The sequence below is a fragment of the Pelophylax lessonae genome, assembly GCF_965119305.1.
Source record: "Pelophylax lessonae genome assembly, chromosome: 12".
NCBI classification, from domain to species: Eukaryota; Metazoa; Chordata; class Amphibia; order Anura; family Ranidae; genus Pelophylax; species Pelophylax lessonae.
The window spans coordinates 195,884,902-195,910,828 of record NC_138779.1 but is presented as its reverse complement, the minus strand read 5'-3'; the positions used below and the strand labels follow the sequence as shown (position 1 = coordinate 195,910,828).

General features: G+C 43.5%; 1 protein-coding gene across 2 annotated transcripts in view; it reads right to left on the bottom strand.

Moving 5' to 3' along the window:
* LOC309567684 (fish-egg lectin-like) overlaps window positions 1–25,927 on the bottom strand; it is a 102,101-nt gene that overhangs the window by 25,138 nt on the left and 51,036 nt on the right. Inside the window, exon 1 of one of the 2 annotated variants that reach the window (XM_082273119.1) lies at window positions 900–958. The exons of the other annotated variant lie outside the window; for it this stretch is intronic. Within the exon in view, the coding sequence (XP_082129245.1) occupies window positions 900–954 (55 nt within the window). The 5' untranslated portion in view covers window positions 955–958. Of the gene's footprint in view, window positions 1–899; window positions 959–25,927 lie in introns of those variants that run through there. 2 annotated transcript variants of the gene reach the window in all.

Genomic DNA, 25,927 nt, shown 5'->3' with positions numbered 1-25,927 from the left:
TTTTGTCATTTTTGGTGGTTTTTTTTTAACGCGTAATGGTGGCGATCTGCGATTTTTTTTGCGGTACTGCGACATTGCGGACAGATCGGACCCTTGACTGACATTTTTGACACTTTAGGGGTTACCAGTGACATTTCTACAGTAATCAGTGCTATACATATGCACTGTTACTGCAAAATTACACTGGTAGTGAAGGGGTTAACTTTATTTGAGAGGGAGGGGCTGTGTGTGTCCCTAGGGGCGTGATTCTTACTGTGATTGGCTGTGGCTTGAGCTGTAGGAACAGTGATACACGGTCCTACATAGTAGAACCGTATGATCACTGTTTCTACACAGGGGAGAATGACAGGTGGCTTGTTTACATCAGCCGCCTGACTTTCTCCCTCAGCACCGACGATCGGCGAGTGACCGGCTGACATCGGGTCCGCCGGTCACACGCACGGACTTGCTGGGGAACGAGCCGGGGCGGGAGCGCGCCTCCGCGGGCACGCGCTCACCCGCTATTGGCTCCCAAGCAAGTGACAGGCTAGTGACGTATATATACGTCACTTTGCCTGGCCGGGGCTGACTGCCGACGTATATCGTCGTGCGGCGGTCGGCAACCGGTTAAGAAACTCTGCTTTAATAGAATCATGAAATGTAATACTTTTATTAAATATGCAGGCTTATTCAATAATTAATTCAGTGCAAAAAAAAAAGTAAGGTACAATAACCCAAAGCAACCAATCGCAAGTTACCTAAATTAGTCTGCCCATACTAAGCTGCCCAATGCTGAATTCTGATTGGCTTTAAAGAATTATTGCAGATGACTGCTGTGACTTCTGAAGTATAAAATATTAAACAATAGTATGTGACCTCCCTATAAGATAGAAATAGATGGGAAGGGAGAGAGATCTTACCCCCAGAAGCAGAGATTCCGGCACACAGCAGGAGGAGGCTCACAGCAAACAACATCTTGGCAGGTATAGAGAGCTGAGAGACTTTGTTCTATATATATGATGCCTGGACTGCACCTTTCATGGTAAGCTGGTCCACGGTTGGCTGACAGAAAGAATTTAGTAAAACAAACATACCGTGAGTTATTTGTTTGTTGCCTCTGCTAAACTGAATGTGTGTGTATATAAATATATATATATATACACATGTGTCTGCATTCGGATCTGTTCACTCTCAACTGCCTGCACGTCAAATATACACAGCTCCATATTAGGTTTACACGCAGCAGACAGTGGCTCAGCTCTGAGGATGGGTCTGTTTGCCCCTCCGAAGGATCCCTAAAGCTGAACTCGAGGATAAACAAACTGTCTAAATACAAGAGTCATGTGTATTCTTATAAAATCTAGGTGTGCTTTGTGAATGTCGTCCAGATTATAACAAAATAATGGGGTGGGCAACTACATGGCAGATGAGGTTTAATGTTGAAAAATTTAAAGTAATGCACTTGGGCGTCAGAAACACGAAAGCAAGCTACTCACTACGGGGGGAAACTCTGGGTGAATCTAAGATGGAAAAGGACCTGGGGGTACTGGTGGACAACAGGCTTGGCAGTGGCATGCAATGCCAAGCCGCTGCAAGCAAAGCCAACAAAATACTGGCATGTAAAAAAAAGGGGATTCACTCCAGAAATAAAGAGATTATTCTCCCGCTCTACAAGACTCTGGTCCGGCCACATCTGGAGTATGCTGTCCAGTTCTGGGCACCGGTCCTCAGGAAGGATGTGCTGGAACTGGAGAAAGTCCAGAGAAGGGCAACAAAAATAATTAGGGGAATGGAGGACATCAGCTATGAGGAAAGACTACAAGCACTGAACCTATTCTCTCTGGAGAAGAGAAGATTGAGGGGGGATATGATATCAATGTACAAATACTGTACTGGCGACCCGAGCATAAGGAACAAACTATTCAGAGAGAGGAGATACAATAAGACACGTGGCCACTCACTAAAACTTGAGGAAACGCGGTTTAACCTTAAAGTGTGTAAGGGGTTCTTCACTGTAAGAGCGGTAAGGATGTGGAATTCTCTTCCACAAGCAGTGGTATCAGCAGGGAGCATTGATAGTTTCAAAAAACTATTAGATGGACACCTTAAAGACCACAACATACAGGGGTATACAATGTACGGTTAATAGCAAACACACACACACATCATGGGTTGAACTGGATGGACTGATGTCTTTTTTCAACCTCACTAACTATGTAACTATGTAACTATGTAACTATGTAGCTCATCAAAAGTTATCATAAGAGGATGTTCATTTCTTGTGGCTTGATGTGCCATTCAAAAATAGAATCCAGATGCAGATTTTCAGGAACTTCTTTGCCACAGGTTCTCCAAACATAAATCATAAATTTCGGTAAGTCATCAGAATTATTTTTGCAATATGCCAATTGTACATATAGGAAAAAAACAAACACAGGTTAAAATACTTGAAGCCACTGGGGGAGATTTACTAAAAATGGAGAGTGCAAAATCTGGTACAGCTGTGCATAGAAAACAATCAGCTTCCAGTTTTTTTTTCCGTCAAAGCTTAACCCTTTCACTGCCAGGTCCGTAAGGCGTACGGACCTGCAGAACTGCTTGCAGCTGGCCAGGTCCATACACCGTATGGACCTACTTTCTTCCCCTGCTATAGGTTCATAGTCACTTCAATGAGACTCTGCTGAACAGATCTGTAACCACTTTTTTTTTTTTTTTTTCAAAATATTTTATTGGGTTTTCAAACAATAAAACAGGCTCAACAAACAGCCATAGGCCTCTTTCACACAGTCCGCCTCCGTAGGTGGATCCGTGTTGCTCAGCGGGGATCGATCCGCGCTCCCCGCTGAGCTGGCGGATGACAGCTCCGTCTTTGCTTGCAGAGCGGAGAGGGAGGTGTCTCAGCCCCCGCTGCCCTCTATGAGGGATCGGATGAGAGCGGACCGCCTGTCCGCTCTCATCCGATCCGATCCGATCACTGAACGGATGGAAAAATAGGGTTTCCATCCGTCCAGATTTCACGGACAGGATCGGATACGGATGGCAGCGGGTGTCAGCGGAGGTGTCTCCGCTGACACCCGCTGCCCCATAGAGCTGCATGGAGGATCCGATCAGATCCGCCTAAAAAACTGACAGGCGGATCTGATCGGATCGCCCGTGTGAAAGGGCCCATAGTTACAATGGAAGTAACCGTAAAAAAATAACATATCAGATGGAAGGGGGGGAGTGGGAGGGGGAAGAAGAAATATAGGTGGGATAAAAGCAAAACCGTGAATGCTATTGAAATATGTATAGAGATACAAGAGGTCCGTTGGCTTCCCTCCCATCTAGAAGAGCCAAGGGATTTGAGAAGGTAGTACTATACAGTAGTGACAGATACATGGCTGGTTCCTGGTAGAGAAGAGAGAGTTTCCACTGGTCTGATTTCTGTAACATATGTTGGCGTCAGAGGGATTGTCAGTCTTAGACTTGAATTCATTCCTAGGGGGGGAAAAAATGTGCAAAGGGTTAGGTTAGGGGTTAAGTGAATGTGATGGATAACGTGAAGTTGGTGAGCTGGGAAGTAGCCCCCTGTTAGAGCGAGCCTTAGTATATAGTTCCCACTTTGCCTGGAAATCAATGAGAGGGATGGTGAAAAAGAGATACATCCAACACTTCCCTATTATAGAGTGTCTTCAGTTCTGATTTAACGTCTTGGATCGCTGGGTGAGTAGCATGGATCCATTCTCTGAGAATGGCTCTTTTAGCGATCATCAAGCAGGTTAAGATCCACGCTTTATGGCTGCGTATTAGTTGCAAGTGGGCTTTAATCATCCGTTGTGTGTTCGTATCAGGCGAATCTTGTAGTAGGCCAAAAAGAAAGGAGTAGGGGTCCATGGGAGGCCGGTACCCCACAATGTCAGAAATATATGTCGCCACAAAGGACCAGAAGCTTGATATCAAGGGGCAATTCCAGAGTCTATGAAACAGTAATGGCTTATGCTTAAGCAGACTTGTATAAAGTACTCGAAATTTCTACTTGAGTAAAAGTACAAGTGCTCGATCAAAAAATTACTTGAGTAGAAGTGGAAGTGCTCGCAGAAAAAGTTACTTAAGTAGAAGTACTAAAGTATTCAACATTTTTTTTACTTAAGTATTGCAAGTAGTTTTTTCAAAAAATTTGCTACTTAAGTACTAAAAGTAAAAAGTACCAGTAGTTTTGAAAAAAAATTTCTACTCAAGTACTGAAAGTAGAAGTACAAGTACTGTGTTATGTAGTTATTAAAGAAAGAAGTCAAAAGTATGAACATCATATTGTTTTTATTATTTCGAATGATTTATTCAAATGATTAACCGGTGTTTGTTAGTAGTTTCTTGATGCACTTTAAGCGCTGTAGCATCATTTATTTGTTTGTTTCATATTTTCTTTTTATTGGAAAGATTTGGTATAGCAGCTTTTATTATACACAGCCTTTATTTTCATATGCGCTGATTTACAAATGACATTATACACATTTTTTTGAGCTTTATGCAACCTGCCATCTACTGTTCCGGCAGTGGTAATTTTTTTAAAAGTAACGAGTAACTATGCAGCACAAAAAAAAAATACTTGAGTAGAAGTATCGAAATCATCGAAAAAATGTAGTGAAGTAAAAGTAGAAGTAGGAGAAAAAAATTCTACTCTAGGAAAGTACAGATACCGCATTTCGGTACTTAAGTACAGTACTTAAGTAGTTCTACTTCGTTACTATACATCTCTGTGCTTAAGGCACCAGGGGCAGCAGCGCAGGGGTGCTTCTGTGGTGTTTGTTGAAAAAGGAGAGTATGCCCTATGGATTATCTTCAGTTGTTGTTCTCTCCAAAATTCATTGGAAATATGTTTGCAGATGGAGGCATACGCCCTTAACACATGAGATCTGGAGTCGTTCAGCGGGAGGTCCTTGTCCCAGGGGGATCTACCTCTGTCAATGCGAGGGAGTCCAATGCCTAATTGAAGAGGCTTATAGATATGAGCCCGTTTGAAGTCATCCAAGTTTAGTAGCCGGTCCATTATAGACGATCGAGTTCTCTCTGACTTGGTTTTTGTGATAGAAAGAGCGAAGGTCATGGCTTGGTGGACAAGTAGGAAGTGGCCTGCAGGCAATCGATATTGGGATTGCAGAGTTGAAAAGGTGAAGGGGGAGCCCGATAACGGGTCAAACAATTGAGAAAAGAAACGCAATCCTAGGTTGGCCCATGTGGAGAAAGCCCCTTCGCCACCCGGAGGGGTGAAAGCTGGGTGATGTTTAGAAAAATACGGAGAAAGGCCAAGTTTTTTATGAATTTCCCTCCAAGCCAATTGGGTGTCTCTCAGCAGTATATTGTGCTTCAAATGGGAGGGCATGGAGGACGTTTTGCTGTACAAGAGGGAGGGAAGTCCACATGGGCCAACCATTTGGGATTCTAGTAAAAAGTTAGAATATTTAAATGTACCTTTCAGCCAGTCTATGCCCACTCTGAGGAGGCTAGTCAGGTTATAAAGCCAGGTGTCTGGGAGATTAGCCCCTCCCTCACGTTTTGGCATGAAGAGTTTTGGCAGGGAAATACGTGCTCTTTTATCATTCCAGAGGAAGCGTGGTAGTGATTTGTGTAGGGATGTGATATCAGTGTGTTTAAGGAGAAATGGTATAGTCTGGAGGGGGTAAAGTCGTTTAGGGAACGCTACCATCTTGTAGAGGTGGCACCTGCCCATCAGAGAAAGAGGAAGGTGTGTCCAGTGTTCAAGTTGTCTAGCTATCGATGCCAGTATAGGTGGGAAATTTAGGCGATGTATAAGGGGGGGGGGGTTTGCCTATCTTAATGCCCAGGTAAGTAATGAAGGAGGGCGCAACCGTGAAAGGGGAGGTAGAGGCCCATTGTGGACTCCGGAAGTGATAAAGGGGTAACATTTCAGTTTTAGAGTAGTTGATACGAAGTCCAGAACAAATACGGAAAGAGTCGAATATGTCTTTCATTAAAGGCATATCCGCGGCAGGGTCGGCAGAAAAGAGTAGGATGTCATCAGCGAAGAGGGCCGAGCGGACCTCTTCCCGACCTATCCGTATTCCATGGAAAGAGGGATTATGGAGAAGGAAACGAGAGAAGGGTTCCAGGGCCAACTTAAATAGGAGGGGAGAAAGAGGGCACCCCTGTCTGGTTCCCTTTGTGAGTGGGAAACTATTAGATATATGGCGGGACGTGACCACACCAGCACTAGGAGCAGAATACATCGCTTCGATTAGGTGAAGGAATGGTCCGTTAAAACCAAAGGCGGACAGAACTAGGCGGAGCCAATGAAAACTGACGTTACCAAAGGCTTTTTCAGCATCTAAGGAAATAACTGCTAAGTCAGCTGTGGGGTTAGCCTTCGCATGTTCTAGTGCCGCAATGACCTTGCGTATATTGGAAGTGGCTGATCGGCCCTGAGTAAATCCTGCCTGGGAAGGATGGAGGAGGGAGGGCATAAGATTGGACAATCGGTTGGCCATAATTTTAGATAATATTTCAGGTTTAGAAAGGAAGATGGGACGGCAAGACCCCGGGTCTGTGGTATCCTTATTAGGCTTTGGGATAAGTTTAATGTGTGCCTGTAACCCGGATGGTAGATAGGGACCACCCGTCAGTATGGCTTGATAAGTGGACGTTAAGGTGGCGGAGATCGAAGGAGCCATCATTTTGTAGAAAGCTACTGTATAGCCATCAGGGCCGGGGGCCTTGCCAAGGGGAAGGGATTTAATAGTGATATCTACCTCAGCATGGGTAATCGGAGCATTCAGAGTAGAGAGTTGAGTTTGGTCTAGCTTGGGAAGCAGTGTTTTTGTCAGGAAAGCCTGAGCCTCATCAGGATTGATGAGATCAGGGCCATACAACTTGGTGTAAAACTGTTCCATAATGGTATTGATTTTGCGTGGGTCTGAGGACAAATGTCCAGAAGAATCCTTCAAGGCCAAGATGTGAGTCAGGGTACAGTATAAGGGCCTTTACACATGCAAGCTAGTAATTTGCCGCCTTGTTCCCAAATTTGAAGTATTAAAGGTCCGTGACAGCTGAGTGGAAGTTTTCCTGTGTTTTAGCCCATAAGTCGAAGGCGGTCTTCGCTTCCTTCCATTCAGTCCTATGTGCCTGCGTATTCTGAAGGGAGAGATGGGTTTGGGCCGCCCTCAGAGACGCACTGGCCTCCAAATATTGGCAATTGGCATTACGTTTGTAAGCTGTAGAGAAAGCAATAATCTTACCCCTGAGCACAGCTTTACCCGTCTCCCACAACAGGCCAGGATTGTCGGCGTGTGCGAGATTGTCTTCCAGAAAGTCAGACCAAGTTTGTTGTAATGTGAACACTAGGTCAGAGTTATTGGCGAAATATGCTGGTAAGCACCATGGGGCCGGTAGGGCCTCCATAGGCTGGATATCTAGATAAGTTGATATAGGAGCATGGTCCGATAGGGCCATATCCGCTATATCAGGATCACGGGTATATGGGAGCATTTCACAGTTGGCCAGGAAATAGTCGATGTGTGATAGGGAGTCATGAGGCAGTGAGTAGTAGTACGTAAACATCCTGTCTATGGGGTGGGCAACTCTCCAGACATCTGTTAGATGAAGCGAAGTAGCAAAGTGGGCTAAAGATGTAGGAGACTGGCGTTTAGGTGAAACAGGGTGGGAATGGGCAGGTGATTTGTCCTCCAGAGGTTCAATAACAGCATTGAAATCGCCTCCCACTAGTAACGGGAGGTGAAGATAAGGTTCCAATTTTGAGGTGAGGTGGTGAAAAAAGGCTTTAGTTGGAGGTGTGGGGGCATAGACTGTCGAAATAACTAGCTCTTTTGCATGTATGCAGAGTTTCACGATAAGCAACCGGCCATCAGTGTCAGTGTCGATAGAGAGAACCTCACAGGGAAGATTCTTGTGTATAAGGAGCAGAACTCCCGCCTTGCCCTTGGGCGAAGCTGACCCAAGAACTTGGCCCACCCATAGCTTTTGAATGCGGGGGAAGTCACACTTGGTAAGGTGTTATTCCTGGAGTATAGCTATGTCTGTTTTAAGACGTTTCAAGTGGCGAAGTATCTCCATTCGTTTATTGGGGGGCCTAAGACCCTTGACATTCCATGAAGTGACTTTCAAATCAAGGCGGGGGGGAGGGGGGGGTTTTCAAAAGGCATTTTAGTGACATGTGGAGGAAAGTACTGGGACGCCTGGGTGAACCACCTGCAGATGGGAGTGCAGGCAGGACAGCCTCTCAGGGTGGACACACGGCAAACATTGCATTTACTACCTATGTCATCGACACAAACAAGCAATATCAGGGAAAAAACAAATAAACTAAGTAAATGGGAACATACCAAAAGGAAGAGGGACTTCACTTTTTTCCCCATGAGTAACTCCATCACCGACAGCGTTACCGGAGAGTTGCTTGGTCAACTCACGTGTTTAGGCGACCCAGGAGGTCGCACTTTATGTCTTATCGAGTCCATATCCATGCAGTGGCTAAAGGACAGCATACCTCTTGACGTGATGAGTGCCATGCGGTCTCCGGTAAAGCTGAGAGTGGGAGAAATAAAAACAAAAGAGGAACAGTCAAAACATAGTAAGCAGCTCACTAACAACATATTACTGTTACAACAGAATTGAGGAGCATGCTCTGGCTGGATTAAGCCTACATGTGAGAAGAAATCAAGCGGATAAGCTGTGGGGGAGGTGATCCCAGGACACCATCAGTGCTGGCAAGGTGGCCTAGCAGTGAAGTAAAGATGTGGATCCATAAAGAGGCACTACCTGCCTATATGGAGGAACATAGTGCTGAGAAGACCTGGTGGGAATCCTGGATATAAAGAAAGATCGCCTTACATGAAGACTTGCTCATCTAGGTTTACCGGACAAACGGGCTCTCTTCGGAGAGTCCTTCCTGGGACTGCGGATGTCTCTGGATCCTGGGGATAAGGAAGGCACGGCGGGAGGATTGGGTGTCCATAGACAGGTGAAGGTGTTGCGGAATATAGTCGGCTGCCTCATCAGGATGAGAGAAGGACTTGGTTTCGTCGGATGGGACCGTGAAGCGAAGCACAGCAGGGTATGCTAGGGTGAACTTGATTCCGTTCTGAAATAGGGCAGTGCAGGAAGGTTGAAAATATTTTCATTGGCGGGCGTCTTCTTGTGAGTAGTCGGCAAACAGAAGCAGGCAGTGGCCATCAAGCTGCAGGGATTTGGCGTTTTCGAAAAGATTTTAGTATGGCAGATCTGTCCGTGTAATTTAAGTAGCGCACTATGCACAGGGCGAGGCGTTCGACGATCATTGGAGGGAGTGCCAAGATGGTGTGCCCTCTCTATGATACATGGTGTGGTGATGCTCAGAGCCTGCGGGATGCGAGCAGCGTATATGTCCGTGAGTGTGCCTGTTCCAAATGACTCAGGTAGCCCGATGATCCTCAGGTTATTCCTGCGGGATCTGTTCTCAAGATTCTCTAGTTTTTCAAAGATGTATTGCTGGTTCTGCTTCAATCTGGATTCTGCAGATAAGGAGCTTTGCAATTCATCCTCTATTTTTGAGATCCTATGCTCCTATGCTTCGCTTCATTCAGCTGTTTTGCATGCTCTCCCAGCTCTTTGCGGAGCTGGAAAATACCCGCCGTGACAGCCCTCTCTGTCACAGCTTTAGTCAGGCGCTGACACTGTTCGTCAGGAGGATCCTACTGGTGTTCAACGGGAGGCGCGGTGTTGATAGCTTCCCCCATGTGCGTGGCAGCGGCCATATTGCTTCCCTGAGCCGCGGAGACCTGTCCGTCCTGCCGAGTCACTGCGGGAGCTCACGCTGTGGTGTGGACCACGAATCGGTCCATGACGAGGAGAAGGTGAGTGGAGAGAACAGCGGGAGACCGGGAGGCGGCCGTGAGCGGTGATGAGCCGGTTTAATAAGCAGATGAGTCTGGAGCCGCCGTTCTGCACTCCTAGTTCATGGGGCGCCGGAACCGGAAGTCTAACCACTTTAATACCCGAAGGATTTGTCTCCTTAATGACCAGGCCCTATTTTGCGATTACTTTAACAGACAATTGCATGGTCGTGCGATGCTGTACCCAAATAATAACGATGTCCTTTTTTGTCCCCCAAATAGAGCTTTCTTTCGGTGGTATTTGATCACCTGTGCGATTTTTATTTATTGCGTGATAAACAAAAAAGAGCGAAAATTTTGAAAAAAAAACAATATTTTTCACATTCTGCTATATAACATTCTCAACAAAAAAAAAAAATTAAAAATCAAATTTTTTTAACATTTTAGGCCAATTTGTTTTCTGCTACATATTTTTGGTAAAGAAAAATCGCAATAAGCGTATTATCGCGTCTACTAACTACGGGAAAGATTTATGTAATTTTTTTTTTTTTTTTTTACTAGTAATGGCGACTATCTACGATTTTTTGCGAGACTGCGACATTGCGGGTACCAGTGACATTACCATCTTAATCAGTGCTAAAAATATGCACTGTTACTGTAATAATGATACTGACAGGGAAGGCGTTAAACCCTATGGGTGATCAAGGGGTTAAATGTGAGCCTAGGGGAGTGATTCTAACTGTGGGGGGGGGGGGGGGCGTGGCTTGTGAAATGACCATAGAGACCTGTGATCCTATATACAAGGATCACATGAGATCTGTGATCATTTCGGGGAGAAGAGCGGTCGGCTGTGTTTACAACTCTCTCAGCGGGGAGTGATCGTGGGTGTCAGGCGGCAATTGGAGCGGCCTCACCCGTGCATTGACTTCCCCACTGCCGAGTGGAGGCGGGAGCGCGCCGCCGCACGCTCGCCCCCTAGCTTTCCGCGCGCGACCGACGTAGACCTACGTAGGTTTGCGCAGGAGAGCCACCCTGCCGCAGGGTAAACTGTGGCGGGTGGTCAGAAAGTGGTTAACTCCGATCAGCGGATTACAATCCGCTGATCAGAGTTTTTAACCTAAAATGTGATGCTTCCCCCCCTACACCACCACTTTCCCTGTCACCAGCCTCTCCACCTCCCGCAGCTCCCTATCACCTAAAATTACTCCCCCCACCCTCCTTTCCTATCCCCTTCACCCTTATCTGCTCCCCTCGCAAAACCGATCCCCTGCAGCTACCTTCAGAAGCCGTCGTCCCTCCTCTGCCGCTCCTGCCACCTCTAGGTGCTGCTGGGACCTGGGGGGATTGTAGATTGTCCCCCCAGCAGGCCAATCCCCACCCCCCATACCGGCCCCCCTGCATCCCCCACCCATCTATCCCTCCGGCAGCATCCCTCCTGCCTGCAGCTGCTGACCGGCACTGTTTCTGGGCCCGGTGCCATGCTGAGGCTGAGCGGGAGGGTGGTGTTTACCAGCCCTCTCCCTGTAGTGCAGTGGACCGAGGCAGCCATTGCTAAGGATGGCTCCTGTGTCCACTAACAGCTGATCATAGTAAACCGATAGTTTTCTGTGTCAGACTGACAGTTTATGAATGGATAATGGAGTCTCTATATAGACTCCCTATTGATTCATGTAAAGTGCTGCAGAGAAAGGGACTTTCTTAAAGTCCTGTCCCCCCATGAAAAAAAATTAAAAGTCAGCAGCTACAAATACTGTAGCATATAAAATATCTCAGACCATGTATGGTAAGGATTGCCACCATCCCAGAATAAGCAATAACAATAAAAAGGTTTCTCCTCTAGATGGGATTTTGTCGGCAATAAACAGAAAAAAAGAGTATAAAATTCATCAATTTTATTCACCAATTTCAAAGAGAACAATATTAAAAAGTATTGAAGCAAGAATGCTCCTAACATTAATAATAACAACACACATCATGGTATAATGGTATAATAACCCCTGTGTAGAGGGAAGATCCAACGCGTTTCAAACTATGATTTGAACTTGTAGTTCTATTCTTCTTCAGGGATAATTTCCCAGCTCTACAATAGAAATATAACAGTAGTTATATAAATCACGCACCTGCATAATGACATGTTAGGATGCATTGTATACATAAGGAGATGCTATGCCGACACTGACCACAAGGGGAGAAAATCCAAAGGAAATCCTTCCTTCAGCAGACCATTTAAACAACGCTCAAAGAGGCCGTTGTTACCAAAAGGAAAGAGGGGTCATCCTTGGCCGGATTGCTCCAAATCCTCCTGTGGGACCGCGGGATATATGAAAAGATCCCAAGGACGAGAACACGGTGACCACTGTATAAATAGATAAATAAGACATATCCTCTCTCCATGGAAGCTGTAAGGAAGGGGCAGTGGTTCCGGACCCCGGCGTCCTCAAAAGTGCGCCAGCACGGGAATCCACGCATGACACGCTCCTTCTCCGCCGGAAGTCGCGTCAGAAGACGTAGCCTGGAAGGAGCGGCCGAGGAAGGAAAAACCGAGCGGCAGGCATCTCCTGAGAGGAGACATCCGCCAATCAAAACGGCCAAAGGAGGACCAATGGCCGCCGGCGCGGGTGGTAGTCTCGAGTCAGAAGAAGTGAGGAAACACTTTATCATAGAAACCCGGGACGACCCCCAACCATAGGAGGCGGGAGGAGGAAGGGACACCAACCACCCGCGCCGGACAGGATGGATGTGGAGCAATCCTGTGATGGACAGCGATGACAAAAAAGAAAAAAGATTAACCATAAAAATGCTGAAATGCAAAACAACAAATGAAAGTAAATATGTATTGGTAATGAAAATCTATAAGTGGGGACAACCCCAGTACACAAACATAGTCCAGATGGATACCAATGGACCTGAGAAACCCACACATGTCATGCAGATGCATAAAACACAACCACAGTCATAGAACAACAAAATATGTATAAAGACAACATTTGTAGAAAAAGAAAAAATGTACAAAGAAAATAAAAATGTAAAGAAATGCAATTACATACGTGCAGAGGCACCAATCACCTCTCCAGATGAGGGAGAGGGAAAAAGATAACCGATGCACATTTGAGGCTGAAGCATGATGAATTAAGTACATATACATAATCCTGCAATTTCATGAGATAGAAAAACATTATAAGACATTGTAAAGACAGAAAAAAAAAAGGAAAACCCACAGAAAAAAAAGGGGGGGGGGGGTTTGGTATTTAATCAGTTTTGCCTGAGCTGAAACCAGAAAGAAAATGCCTGAAACTTTCGGTTTCGTTCAGGCCAGGAGGCACTGTGGCATTAAGGGCCCTTATCCAATGAGCCTCTTTCTGCAACAGTGCTTTGTTCCAGTCGCCACCTCTTGATGGAATGTGAGTGCGGTCCAATACCATAAAATTTACATTAGGCATGCGGTATGCATGGATGTGAGCCACATGTCTGCCCAGGGGCAAATAGAGGTCGCTAATCCTCATACTCGCTATATGTTTGCTCACCCGGGCCTGTAGTTCTTGTTTAGTTTTTCCCACATAAAATGAACCACACTCACATTCCATCAAGTAAACCACGGCCATAGTCCTACAATTTGCAAAGTGTCTCAATCTAAATTGATTGACATTGGGCAAAATGAAAGAAGTTCTTTTCTGAATGAAGGAACAAAAATTGCAGGATCCACAACGGTAGGTGCCCCAGATTTTACAGGGGTCTCGAGAAGTATTCACTGTGCACCAACATCTCCCCAATGGACCCTGCCCTACGATGTACAACAGAGGGTTTATTGGAGATAAATTTGGAGAGGACAGAATCCCCAGTGAGGATGTGCCAATATTTTCTCAAGACATTATAAATTTTGTTATGTTCATTGGAAAACCGAGTAATTAATCTCACATTCCCTTCTTTCTTGCGAACATTCATTTTAAATATGAGATTCTTTCTGTCCAGTGCCCTGACTCTATTAAAAGTCTTCCTAACCTAAGAGATTATTTTGTATACCCACGGATCAAAAGTCTCTGAGTAAGTTTGTCTGCTTCTGATTGAAAGTCATGATCAGTAGTACAATTGCACCTAATCCGTAGATATTGGCTAAACTGAATGGATTTCAGGAGGGGTACAGGAAGGAAACTGCTGGCGTGAAGAATGGTGTTGCCAGCAGTCTCCTTCCTGAATAACCTGCTGGTCAGCTTTCCGTCCTCATTCTTAAAAATAGTAAGATCCAAGAAATCAATCAATTTGATAAGGGTTGAAAGCCATGGTAAAGAATAAATTGAACTTATTGTCATTTAAGTGATCCAAAAATTCTCTCAGAGGATCAGGGGAATCATCCCAAACTAAAAAAACATCATCTATATACCTCTGCCATATGGAAATGTGGCAGGTGTATATAGATAGGTCCTCATACATAGACATACATAGCTCAGCCCTGCAGCCGGAGGAGAAGGAGACACAGGCACAGCCACACAGCGGGAGGTAGGTGGCGGCCGCAGCCTGTGTTAGCCCTGTCCAGGCCGTGGTCGCCGCTTACCTTCCGCTGTGTGGCTTAATCATCAGGTGCAACTGCGAGCTGTGATGGCCACACGGCGCCCCTGTTGCCCATGGCGCCCTGTGCGGCCACACAGCTCGCACACCCCAAAGGCCACCCTGGGCTCAGGTAAGTATTTGGAGGGCTGAGGGGAGCTGCTGCACACAGAAGCCTTTTATCTTAATGCATAGAATGCATTAAGATAAAAAACATTCAGACTTTACAACTCCTTTAACCCCTTCATGCCTAAATGCCTTTTTCTGACATTTGTTGCCTATTTAAAATTTGTATTTTTTGCTAGAAAATTACTTAGAACACCAAAACATTATTTATTTATTTTTAGCAGAGACCCTAAAGAATAAAATGGCGATTGTTGCAATATTTTATGTCACACAGTAGTTGTGCAGCATTTTTTTTAAATGCATTTTTTGGGGAAAAAATACACTTTCATGAATTAAAAAAAAACAAAACAGTAAAGTTAGCCCTATTTTTTTGTATAATATGAAAGATGATGTTACACTGAGTAAATAGATACCTAACATGTCATGCTTTAAAAATGCGGACACTCGTGGAATGGCACTAAACTACGGTACTTAAAAATCTCCATAGGCGATGCTTTAAAAACTTCTACCAGTTATCAGTTCAGAGTTACAGAGGAGGTTTTGTGCTAGAATTATTGCTCTCGCTCTAACGATCACGGCGATATCTCACATGTGTTGATTGAACGCCGTTTACATTTGCAGTCGTGACTCGTGACTTACATATACGTTTACTTCTGCATGATTTATATATTTATGCAGGCAAAAATACAGAGGTCATGGAACTTTCAGATGCCTTTATCACATTTTGAGATTGTCATTTTGTACTTCTTATGATCATGGAATATTGCTCAATGACTTTTTAATAAATTCAAAACTATATTTACTTTTTATATTTATTTTTGCAAAGTGACCTGCCTCATTTAAAGTCCCATGACCTCTGTATTTTTTCCTGTAATTATTATTATTGAATGAGGCATATCACTGTGGATGCTTTGGATCTCTATTATTTTTCCATGATTAGTAAATTTATTTTATTTAATTTTTTTTTTAATTTTTACATTGTCCCTTTGAAAAAAAAATTCTGATCACTTTTATTGCAGTCAGAAGGAATGTAAACATCCCATGTGACAGTAATAGGCAGTGATAGGTACTCTTTATGGAGGGATCTGAGGTCTATAAGACCCCAAATACCTCCTTTGCACTTAAAAGCATTCAAAACGCTAAGTTTGGCTGTTTTGAATGCTGCCATTTTCTTTAAATCTTGCACCTTTAAGTCCTCTGTAAACCGGAAGTGATATCATGACATCGCTTCAGGGTTATTCGATCTGAGACCCGATCAAAGCTGATTCCAGCTTCCTCCTTCAGGTCTCTGGCCAGCCAGCGGTGGTGGTGGTGGGAGGGGGGACGCCCCCTTCCGCTGCTTGGGATAACAGCCGAGTGGCTTCTTAGCCGCATTAGTTACCCCAAGAAAGCCAACTGACTCTAAGAAACTGTACCAGTGTGATACCTACAGCTGCATGCATTATCCCGGTACAACCCCTTCAAACTGAGGCTGCATATTTACGTACAGTAGGTGTGAAGGGGATTTGTATATTGTGCTGCAGGATGCCTGGAAGTTAGGAAGGGGTTAAGATATTGACTCCCAGTTGTTCATGGCTCTGCCCCCTTGTGGCGGGTTTTAAATACAAGGAGAGGCAACCTGTCTGGATCCATGGATAGGGAATTCTAAGGAGGACCGCTGCCACATGCCGCACTGCTCAATTTTAGAGCTCCCCTTTGGTGGGTACCCAGTGGGGATACCCAAGACAGATACATGGACTTTATTCTATGAATTTTGCACTAATCTATAGGTCAGAATCAACTAGAATAAGGTATGGAAGCAATATGTGGAAGATTGGTCTCTACCAAATAAATGTTCATAAGTTCCAAAGAGTGCCTGGTTGGAAGTTACTTAAAAAGGGGTACATTCATGACGTATCAAAGAACAGGGCTTAGTTTGGGGATGAAGAGAAGTCAGTGAAGAGACATTAGAAAGGTCTAACCTGCAGTGGAAGGAGGAGAGGCTTATTGCCTATGCTAAGGGTAACTGGAGTGATGTCAGATGCAGCCAGCAGGTTTGGTTTGTAAGCTTGATCAACTCAATAGTGACTTGTGCCCTACATACAGGGTCTGACAACACGGCACAGGGGGGTCAAGGAAGATGAGAAGTGAGTGAAAGGCATCTGTAATGGAAGAGCTTGTAAAGCGATGATCTCTTGTGTCCAGGAGGTCTTGTAATGTCACTTGGGGTGAGATGACATGTGGGGCTGTGCTGGTGGTGAGTGGTACAGACTTTGCTGTACCCATTCGGAATTGCTGTCCCAATAGAAGTTACAGAGCAGCCAAGTATTAGGTGTACGAAATACAGAAGAGGAACGTACAGTAAGTAAATATGTGTAAATAAAGTATGCTCTTTTCTAAACTGGAGTACCGCCTTAACCCTCCTCTTATGTTAGAATTCCGTTACTATCCATGATGTTTAGGGTCAGTTTTGACCCGTGTTTTAAATCAGCCATAAAATACCCTCTGAATAATTATCTATCATCAAATTTGTTTCTTACCTCTTGGTTACCTTGTTAGGCTTCTTTATCCTTGAAAAGATTGGTTTTAATATTTTTGGTGTGACCCCTTAGACCTTTCTTTTGATAGCATACCTCTCATTTTCAAATTTAAAAAATGGTAAAATAAAGTCAGCAACTCTGAAATGAATTTGTCCTATGTTTCTTCACTTTATTTAGAGAAGCAGACAAGCAGGAAAAGAGATAGGCCCCTTTCTAACTACAGCTCACAGGGTTGAGAGGGGATTGGCTGTCACTGTTACTAAGCAGAGAGAGTGTTTATGATTTCAGTTTTGGCACTTATTAGTGTCCTAAAATCCTATATTATAACTGGGTCAGAATTGACCCTAACACCATGAACGTCTTAATTTTTTTTACCACAGTATTTTATAATTTAGTGAAAAGGATTATTTTTCTATTACATTGTTTAAATAGAGGTTCCTGACAAAGTAAAAAAATCTTGATGCAATAAACAAATTTATGTGATACTTATAGACATTCAAAACCTGAAAATGGGTCAGTTCTGACCCTAACACAAGAGGAGGGTTAAAAATGATTTTGCATGACAGCAGCCTCTGGTGGTGAGTACAGGCATTAGCAAGCGCTACGAGTGAGTCCCCACTTGAGTGCGTTAAGCCCCATCCACACATCCAACAAGCGATGCAGAGAAAAAATAAATATATTATGTAGAATCAAACCAACTGGTTTATATGTTCATAAAGCATGCAATATTTAACCACTTGAAGACCACCATGTTAAAACCCCTTCCTGTCCAGGCCATTTTTCAGTTTTCAGCACTGTGATATTTTGAATATCAATTACTCTTTCGTGCAACACTGTGCCCAAATAACTTTATATCATTAAACCTTATCTGTTCTAACTGATCCTATTTTTGAGGGCCAAAATGCTAGGATAGTACAAACACCCCCAAATTGACCCATTTTTAGACATACCAAGGTATTTAGTAAGAGTCATGCAGAGTTTTTAAAGTAGTTTTTGTCACTATTTGAGGAAAATGAAGAAAGTAAGTACAATTTTTTTTCACAAAGTTGTCATTTTAACAAGTTACTTCTCATACACATCATGGGCATACTTATAACTACACCCCAAAACACATTATGCTACTTCTCCTGGGTATGGAAATATCATATGTGTGGGACGTTTTCTCTTTCCAAGATAGCGAAACCCAAAATCCAAGGAGGACCTTAATGCTTTCAAAGGGCATAAATAATGCACCTGATTTCCATACTCCCTATTACATTTCTTGAGGCCCTGAAGTGCCAAAAACATGAAAAAAGACTAAATCTTGCAAATTAGACCCTCCTACGAATTTTATTAGAGGCATGGTGAGTATTTTGAAGATTGCATTTTTTTGCCACAGGTTTTTGGAAAAGGAAGAAAGAAAATTAAATTGTATTTTTTACACAGCTGTCAATAACATAATTCTGACACACCCCAAAACACATTCTGCTACTCCCTTTGAGTAGAATTTTACATATGTGAGACTTTTTCGCAGCAAAGCCACATAGAGGGACCCAAAATTTAAAGAGCACCTTCAAGCTTTCAAAGAGCATAAATTACGGATCTAATTTCCTGAATACCTATCACATTTTTGGAGGGCTTGGAGCACCAGGACAGTATAAACACCGACAAAATTACCAGATTTTGGAGAGTAAACACCCCACGGTATTTTAAGAGGTATGGTGAGAATTTTGAAGATTTCATTTTTTTTTGCCACATGTTTTTAAAAAGTGCAGGAAAGAAAATGAAAAAATATTTTTTTACTCAAAATGTAAAATGAATAAGACACTTCTATCACACAGCATTGGCATACTTAGAATTACACCCCCAAAACACATTCTGCTACTCCTCTCGAGTATGGGGATAACACTTGTGAGAGACTTTTTCAATGTTTGACTGATTATGTACTGAACATTGGGGTAGATTCATTTAAATTGGTGCACACAGAATCTGGTGCAGCTGTGCATAGTAACCCATCAGCTTCTAACTCCAGCTAGTTCAATTAAGCTTTGACAATAAAACCTAGAAGTTGACTGGTTGCTATGCACTGCTACACCAGATTCTATGTGCACTAGTTTTAGTAAATCTTGCCATTGTGTCTTGTGTATCACAAAAATCAACTGATTGTATAAAAAACAGTGTACTGTAATGTTTGCCTCTGTATGAGTGGTCAGGGAATATAGTGTAGCTTAGTAAAAACACCTGTAGAAGTTCCATTGCTTAACCACTTAAGCCCCGGAAGATTTTACCCCCTTCCTGACCAGGGCCTATTTTGCGATTCGGCACTGCGTGACTTTAATGGATAATTGCGCGGTCGTGCGACGCTGTACCTAAACGAATTTGACGGCCTTTTTTTCCCACAAACAGAGTTTTCTTTTGGTTGTATTTGATCACCTGTGCAATTTTTTGATCAGGCGCTATAAACAAAAAAAGAGCGTCAATTTTGCAATAATAACAATATTTTTCACATTTTTTTTATATGAAATTCCAAAAAAAAAATTTAAAAATCAAATTTTTTTTAACATTTTAGGCCAATTTGTTTTATGCTACCAAGGTTTGGTAAAAAAAATGGCAAAAAGCGTATTTTTATTGGTTTGCGCAAAAGTTATTGCGTTTACTAACTAAGGGAAAGATTTTTGTCATTTTTGTTGTTTTTTTTTCAACGAGTAATGGCGGCGATCTGTGATTTTTTTTGCGGGACTGCGACATTGCGGCGGACAGATCGGACCCTTGACTGACATTTTGACATTTTTGGGGTTGCCAGTGACATGACTGCAGTAATCAGTGCTATACATATGCACTGTTACTGTAAAAATGACACTGGCACTGAAGGAGTTAACTTTATTGGAGAGGGAGGGGTTAATTGTGTCCCTAGGGGCGTGTTTCTAACTGTGATTGGCTGTGGCTTGATGTGTAAGAACAGAGATCAATGGTCCTACATAGCAGAACCGTTTGATCTCCATTCTTACACAGGGGAGAATGACAGGTGGCTTTGTTTACATTAGCCGCCTGCCTTTCTTCTGGTTTAACGGAAGATCGCGAGTGACCGGCGGACATCGGGTCTGCCGGGCACACGCACGGGGGGGGGGGGGGTCCGTGACCGCGCCTCCGGAGGCGCGCGCTCGCTCGATCCCTAGAGCCTCACAGGCTAGTGGCGTAGACAGGCAAGCAGTGGTGTGAGTGTGTCTGTATATATGTTTGTGTGTGTGTATATATGTGTATGTGTGTCTGAATGTATGGGTCTGTGTACCTCTGTGTGTTTGTGTAAATCCAGGAAGTGAACAGGCGGCAGCTTCAGCTGCCCACAGTTAGAATGGCTGCAGCCAGACTTAGTGGAGGGAGATTTCTGCAGCATATTTGGTAAGTACAGAATCACAGTACATAATATGCAAAGTGGTTGGAGGGAAGCTCCAGAATAGCAAATATGTTTTTATTACAAATTATGTGAGCAGACTGCAGTTCCTCTTTAAATTCAAAAAGTGAAACTCCTCTATTTTATATAGATGCGTTACACACAGAGTGATATGTTTCAAGCATTTCTTTCTTTTTATTTTGATGATTATGGCTTACAGTTAGTGAAAACCCAAAATTCAGTATCTCTGAAAATTAGAATATTTCATAAGACCAATAAAAAAATTATTTTTAAAACAGAAATGTTGGCTTACTAAAAAGTATGTCCATGTACAGTATAGTATGCCCTCAATACTTGGTCATAGCTCCTTTTACATGAATTATATGAAAACTGCATCAATGCGGTGTGGCACTGCTGAGGTGTTATGGAAGCCCAGGTTGCTTTGATAGTGGCCTTCAGCTCATCTGCATTGTTGGATCTGGTGTTTTTCATCTTCCTCTTGACAATGTCCCACAGATTCTCTATGGGTTTTAGGCCAGGCGAGTTTGCTGACCAATCAAGCACATTAATACTATGATCAGTAAACCAGGTGTTGGTACTTTTGGCAGTGTGGCCAGGTGCCAAGCAATGTTGGAAAATGAAATCAGCATCTCCATAAAGCTGGTCACTGGTGGGAAGCATGAAGTGCTCTAGAATTTCCTGGTAGAGGGCTGTGCTGACTTTGGACTTGATAAAACACAATGAACCAACACCAGCAGATGACATGGCTCCCCAAATCATCACGGACTGTGGAACGCTTTGCATTTCATTTGGAAATCAAGGTCCCAGAGTCTGGAAGAAGAGTGGAGATGCACAGAATCCAAGTTGCATGAGGTCCAGTGTGAAGTTTCCACAGTCAGAGCCGGTTCACACTTATGCGGCTGCGGCGTTCGCATGTAATGTCGGAGCGCACTGCTCCTTCATTACATGCGATCGACTGTGCGGTGCGAGTTTAGCCATACACTTTGTATGGCTAAATTCGCACCGCACCCGCAGCAAACACGCACAGGACCCTTTTTTGCAGCCGCATCAGGATCGGATCGCACAGCGGTACACACTTGTGCTGTGTGCGAACACTTGTGCGAACTGCAAGATCGCACTGCGATATGCGATCAAACTGGGGGTGTCGTTAGGATTACATACCCCCAGCGTATCGCATATGGCAGTGTGAACTGCCGGGGGTGCGTTTGCGATGCGGGAACAGGCTGAGAATTCGCAGCCTTCCCGCATCGCATAAGTGTGAACCGAGGCTCAGTGATGATCTGGGGAGCCATGTCATCTGCTGGTGTTGGTCCACTGTGTTTTATCAAGTGCAAAGTCAGCGCAGCCCTCTACCAGGAAATTCTACAGTACTTCATGCTTCCCTCTGCTGACCAGCTTTATGGAGATACTGATTTCATTTTCCAGCAGGACTTGACACCGCCCACACTGCCAAAACTACCAATACCTGGTTTTAATGATCATGGTATCACTGTGCTTGATTGGCCAGCAAACTCGCCTGACCTAATACCCATGGAAAATTGTCAAGAGGAAAATGAGAGACACCCGACCCAACAATGCAGACGAGCTGAAGGCTGCTTAAAAGAACCCTGGGCTTCCATAACACCTCAAAAATGCCAAAGGCTGATCGCCTCCATGCCACGCCACATTGATTCTGCAATTCATGCAAAAAGAGCCCCAACCAAGTATTGGTATAGTGCATACTATACTGTACATGGACATACATATCAGTAAGCCAACATTTCTGTATTAAAAATTATTTTTCTTATTGGACTTGTGTAGTATTCAAATTTTCTGTGATACTGAATGGGTTTTCACTAGCTGTAAGCCATAATCAGCAAAATTAAAAAAAAAAAAAAAAATGCTTAAAATATATCACCCTGTGCGTAACACATCTATATAAAATATATGAGTTTCACTTTTTGAATGTAATTACTGAAATCAATTAACTTTTTTATGATATTCAATTTTTTTAAGATGCACCTGTAGTTGCCCAATTAAACAGTGCATTGAGGTGGGGTTGTAAGTTGGGGACATCCTGTAAGAACGTTATTCCACTGCAAAGCTCGGTGTCATCTGCAAAGACTGAAATGGCACTTTTAATGCCAGACCCTATATAATTTATAAAGATATTAAAAAGTAAGGGTCCCAACACTGAACCTTGGGTTACACCACTGATAACCTTAGACCATTCAGAGTATGAATCAGTAACCACTAACGGTTAGTTAGTTGCATAAAGAGAGCAAAAAGTCAAGCATCCTCTAACACCAATGTGAACATACACAGCGGTTTCAGAATTATAACGAATAGACTTCTAATTGGCTTACATTCAACATTTACTATTAACATTTCTTTACAAAAGTAACATTTATATACACATTGCCCTAATGCTATTGTATACATAGGTAAAAAAAATACCTTCGGTACACGTTGCCTGCTGAGTTGACACCGTACACAGAGCCATCTGTGCCAACCTCTATCATCACCAGACTGCCCACAATCTGCTGCCATTGGGTTCCCTGGCAGGATGTTGGCTTGACATTTTGGCGAAAGTGAATATTTTTGTCGCTACTCACTCCCCAGAAGCCCACTGGCCCACAACTATAATATTGCAATTCCCCTTCCAGTTGCATAAAGTATACAGCAGAAGATCCTAAAACTGCAACTCTTTCTCAAGCAGTAAACATTGTCTTTTGCGTTCACTCCACTCAAGTACTTATCACCACCAGCATCCACCTGCTTCAGGAGCCCTGTTGAAAAAACACAAAACAAAACAATGGCCCAATAAATTAGGTGTAATAACAGGGAGAAGATTAAACAGGAGTAAATGTTATGTTGGATACTGTCCTGCGGCCCAGTCTCTGGAGGGAGGGGATCATGCTCTGCTTCAGTATGTCACAGTACATGTTGGCATTCCTGGCTCCCTCAATGAACTGTAGCTCCCCAGTGCCGGCAGCACTCATGCAGCCCCAGACCATGACACTCCCACCAACATGCTTGGCTGTAGGCAAGACACACTTGTCTTTGTACTCCTCACCCGGTTGCCGCCACACACGCTTGACACCATCTAAACCAAATACGTTTATCTTGGCCTCATCAGACCACAGGAGATGGTTCCAGTAATCCATGTCCTTAGTCTGCTTGTCTTCAGCAAACTGTTTGCGGGCTTTCTTGTGCATCATCTTTAGAAGAGGCTTCCTTCTGGGACGACAGCCATGCAGACCAATTTGATGCAGTGAGCGGCGTATGGTCTGAGCACTGACAGGCTGACCCCCCAACCCCTTAAACCTCTGCAGCAATGCTGACAGCACTCATACGTCTATTTACCAAAGACAACCTCTGGATATGATGCTGAGCATGTGCACTCAACTTCTTCAGTCGACAATGGCAAGGCCTGTTCTGAGTGGAACCTGTCCTGGTAAACCGCTGTATAGTCTTGGCCACCATGTTGCAGCGCAGTTTCAGGGTCTTGGCAATCTTCTTTTAGCCTAATCCATCTTTATGTAGAGCAACAATTCTTTTTTCAGATCCTCAAATCGTTCTTTGCCATGATGTGCCATGTTGAACTTCCAGTGACCAGTATGAGAGAGTGAGAGCAATAACACCAAATTTAACACACCTGCTCCGCATTTTTACCTTAGACCTTGTACCACTAACGGGTCACATGACACAGAGGAGGTAAAATGGCTAATTGGGCCCAATTTGGATATGTTCACTTAGGGGTGCACTCACTTTTGTTGCTAGTGGTTTAGACATGAATGGCTGTGTGTTGAGTTATTTTGAGGGGACAGTAAATTTACACTGTTATACAAGCTGTACACTCACTACTTTACATTGTAGCAAAGTGTCATTTCTTCAGTGTTGTCACATGAAAAGATACAATAAAATATTTACAAAAATGTGAGGGGTGTACTCACTTTTTTGAGATACTGTACAAATAATTAAAATATAACCCATGAAAACAAACAATTCAATATAAAACAACATTTGTCTTTAATGCACAGATGTATAAAAAATAGGGAACTCACAGGTTCCTTTTTTTAAGAGATCTGTGAATTCCTTTTTTAGGCATCTGTGCATTAATGATGAATTTCATTTTATACTGAATTGTTTTTTATGTGTATAATTCAGCTAGATCTATAAGAGTCGGTTCACACTGGGGCGACATGACTCCTTACTACTTCGGGGGCGACTTGTGCAATACCATGCACCATGATTTCGGAGCGACTTGCAGGGACTTCACATTCTAAAAAGTCTATGCAAGTCGCTCCGAGGTCGCCCCGAAGTAGTACAGGACGCTTTTTCTAAGTCGGAGCGACTTGTGTCGCTCCTATTAGAACGGGTCCTGTAGCGGTCAATGGACAGCGAGGGAGCACGACTTGTCAGGCTGAAAATTCGCCGGACAAGTCGCGCTAGTGTGGACCGGCTTTTAGGGTGTAATGGTAATTTTAACGTAAAGGTCTACACTAGTCTTTTTCAACCGTTTTAAGACAGAGGAACCCTTGAAATAACTTTCGAGGCTAAGAGAACCCCTGCCAAGAATTACATAGTTACATAGTTAGTCAGGTTGAAAAAAGACACAAGTCCATCTGGCTCAACCAATAAAAAACAAAAAAGAAAAAAAAAAAAACAGTAATGAAAACCCAACCATACAATCCCATATACACAATCCTTTACCCGCAGTTGATCCATAGGAAGGAAAAAAACCCCCAGCAAAGCATGATCCAATTTGCTACAGCAGGGGAAAAAAATTCCTTCCTGATCCCCCGAGAGGCAATCGGATATTCCCTGGATCAACTTTACCTATAAATATTAGTACCCACTTATATTAAGTACTCCCATGAAAGAATCCAGGCCTTTTTTAAAGCAATCTAGTGAGCTAGCCAGAATCATCCCTCTGGAGGGAGTCTATTCCGAATTTTCACAGCTCTTACGGTGAAGAAACCTTTCCGTATTTGGAGACAAAATCTGTTTTCCTCTAGATGTAAAGAGTGTCCCCTTGTCCTCTGCGTTGACCTTAAAGTGAACAACTCAACATTAAGTTAACTATATGGACCCCTTATGTATTTATACATGTTGATCATATCCCCTCCTATTCTCAAGAGAGAATAAATTCAGTTCAACTAATGTTTTCTCATAGCTGAGCTCCTCCATGCCTCTTATCATTTTGGTTGCTCTTCTCTGCACTTTCTCCAGTTCCCCAATATCCTTTTTAAGAACTGGTGTCCAAAACTGAACTGCATATTCCAGATGAGGTCTTCCTAATGATTTGTACAGGGGCAAATGATATCTCTCTCTCTGGAGTCCATGCCTCTGTTAATACAAGAAAGGACTTTGCTTGCTTTGGAAACCGAAGCTTGACATTGCATGCTATTATTAAGCTTATGATCTACCAGAACACCCAGATCCTTCTCCGCTATGGATTCCCCCAGTTCTACTCCCCCTAGTATGTATGCTGCATGCATATTCTTAGCCCCCAAGTGCATAACTTTACATTTATCAACATTAAACCTCATTTGCCACATAGTTGCCCA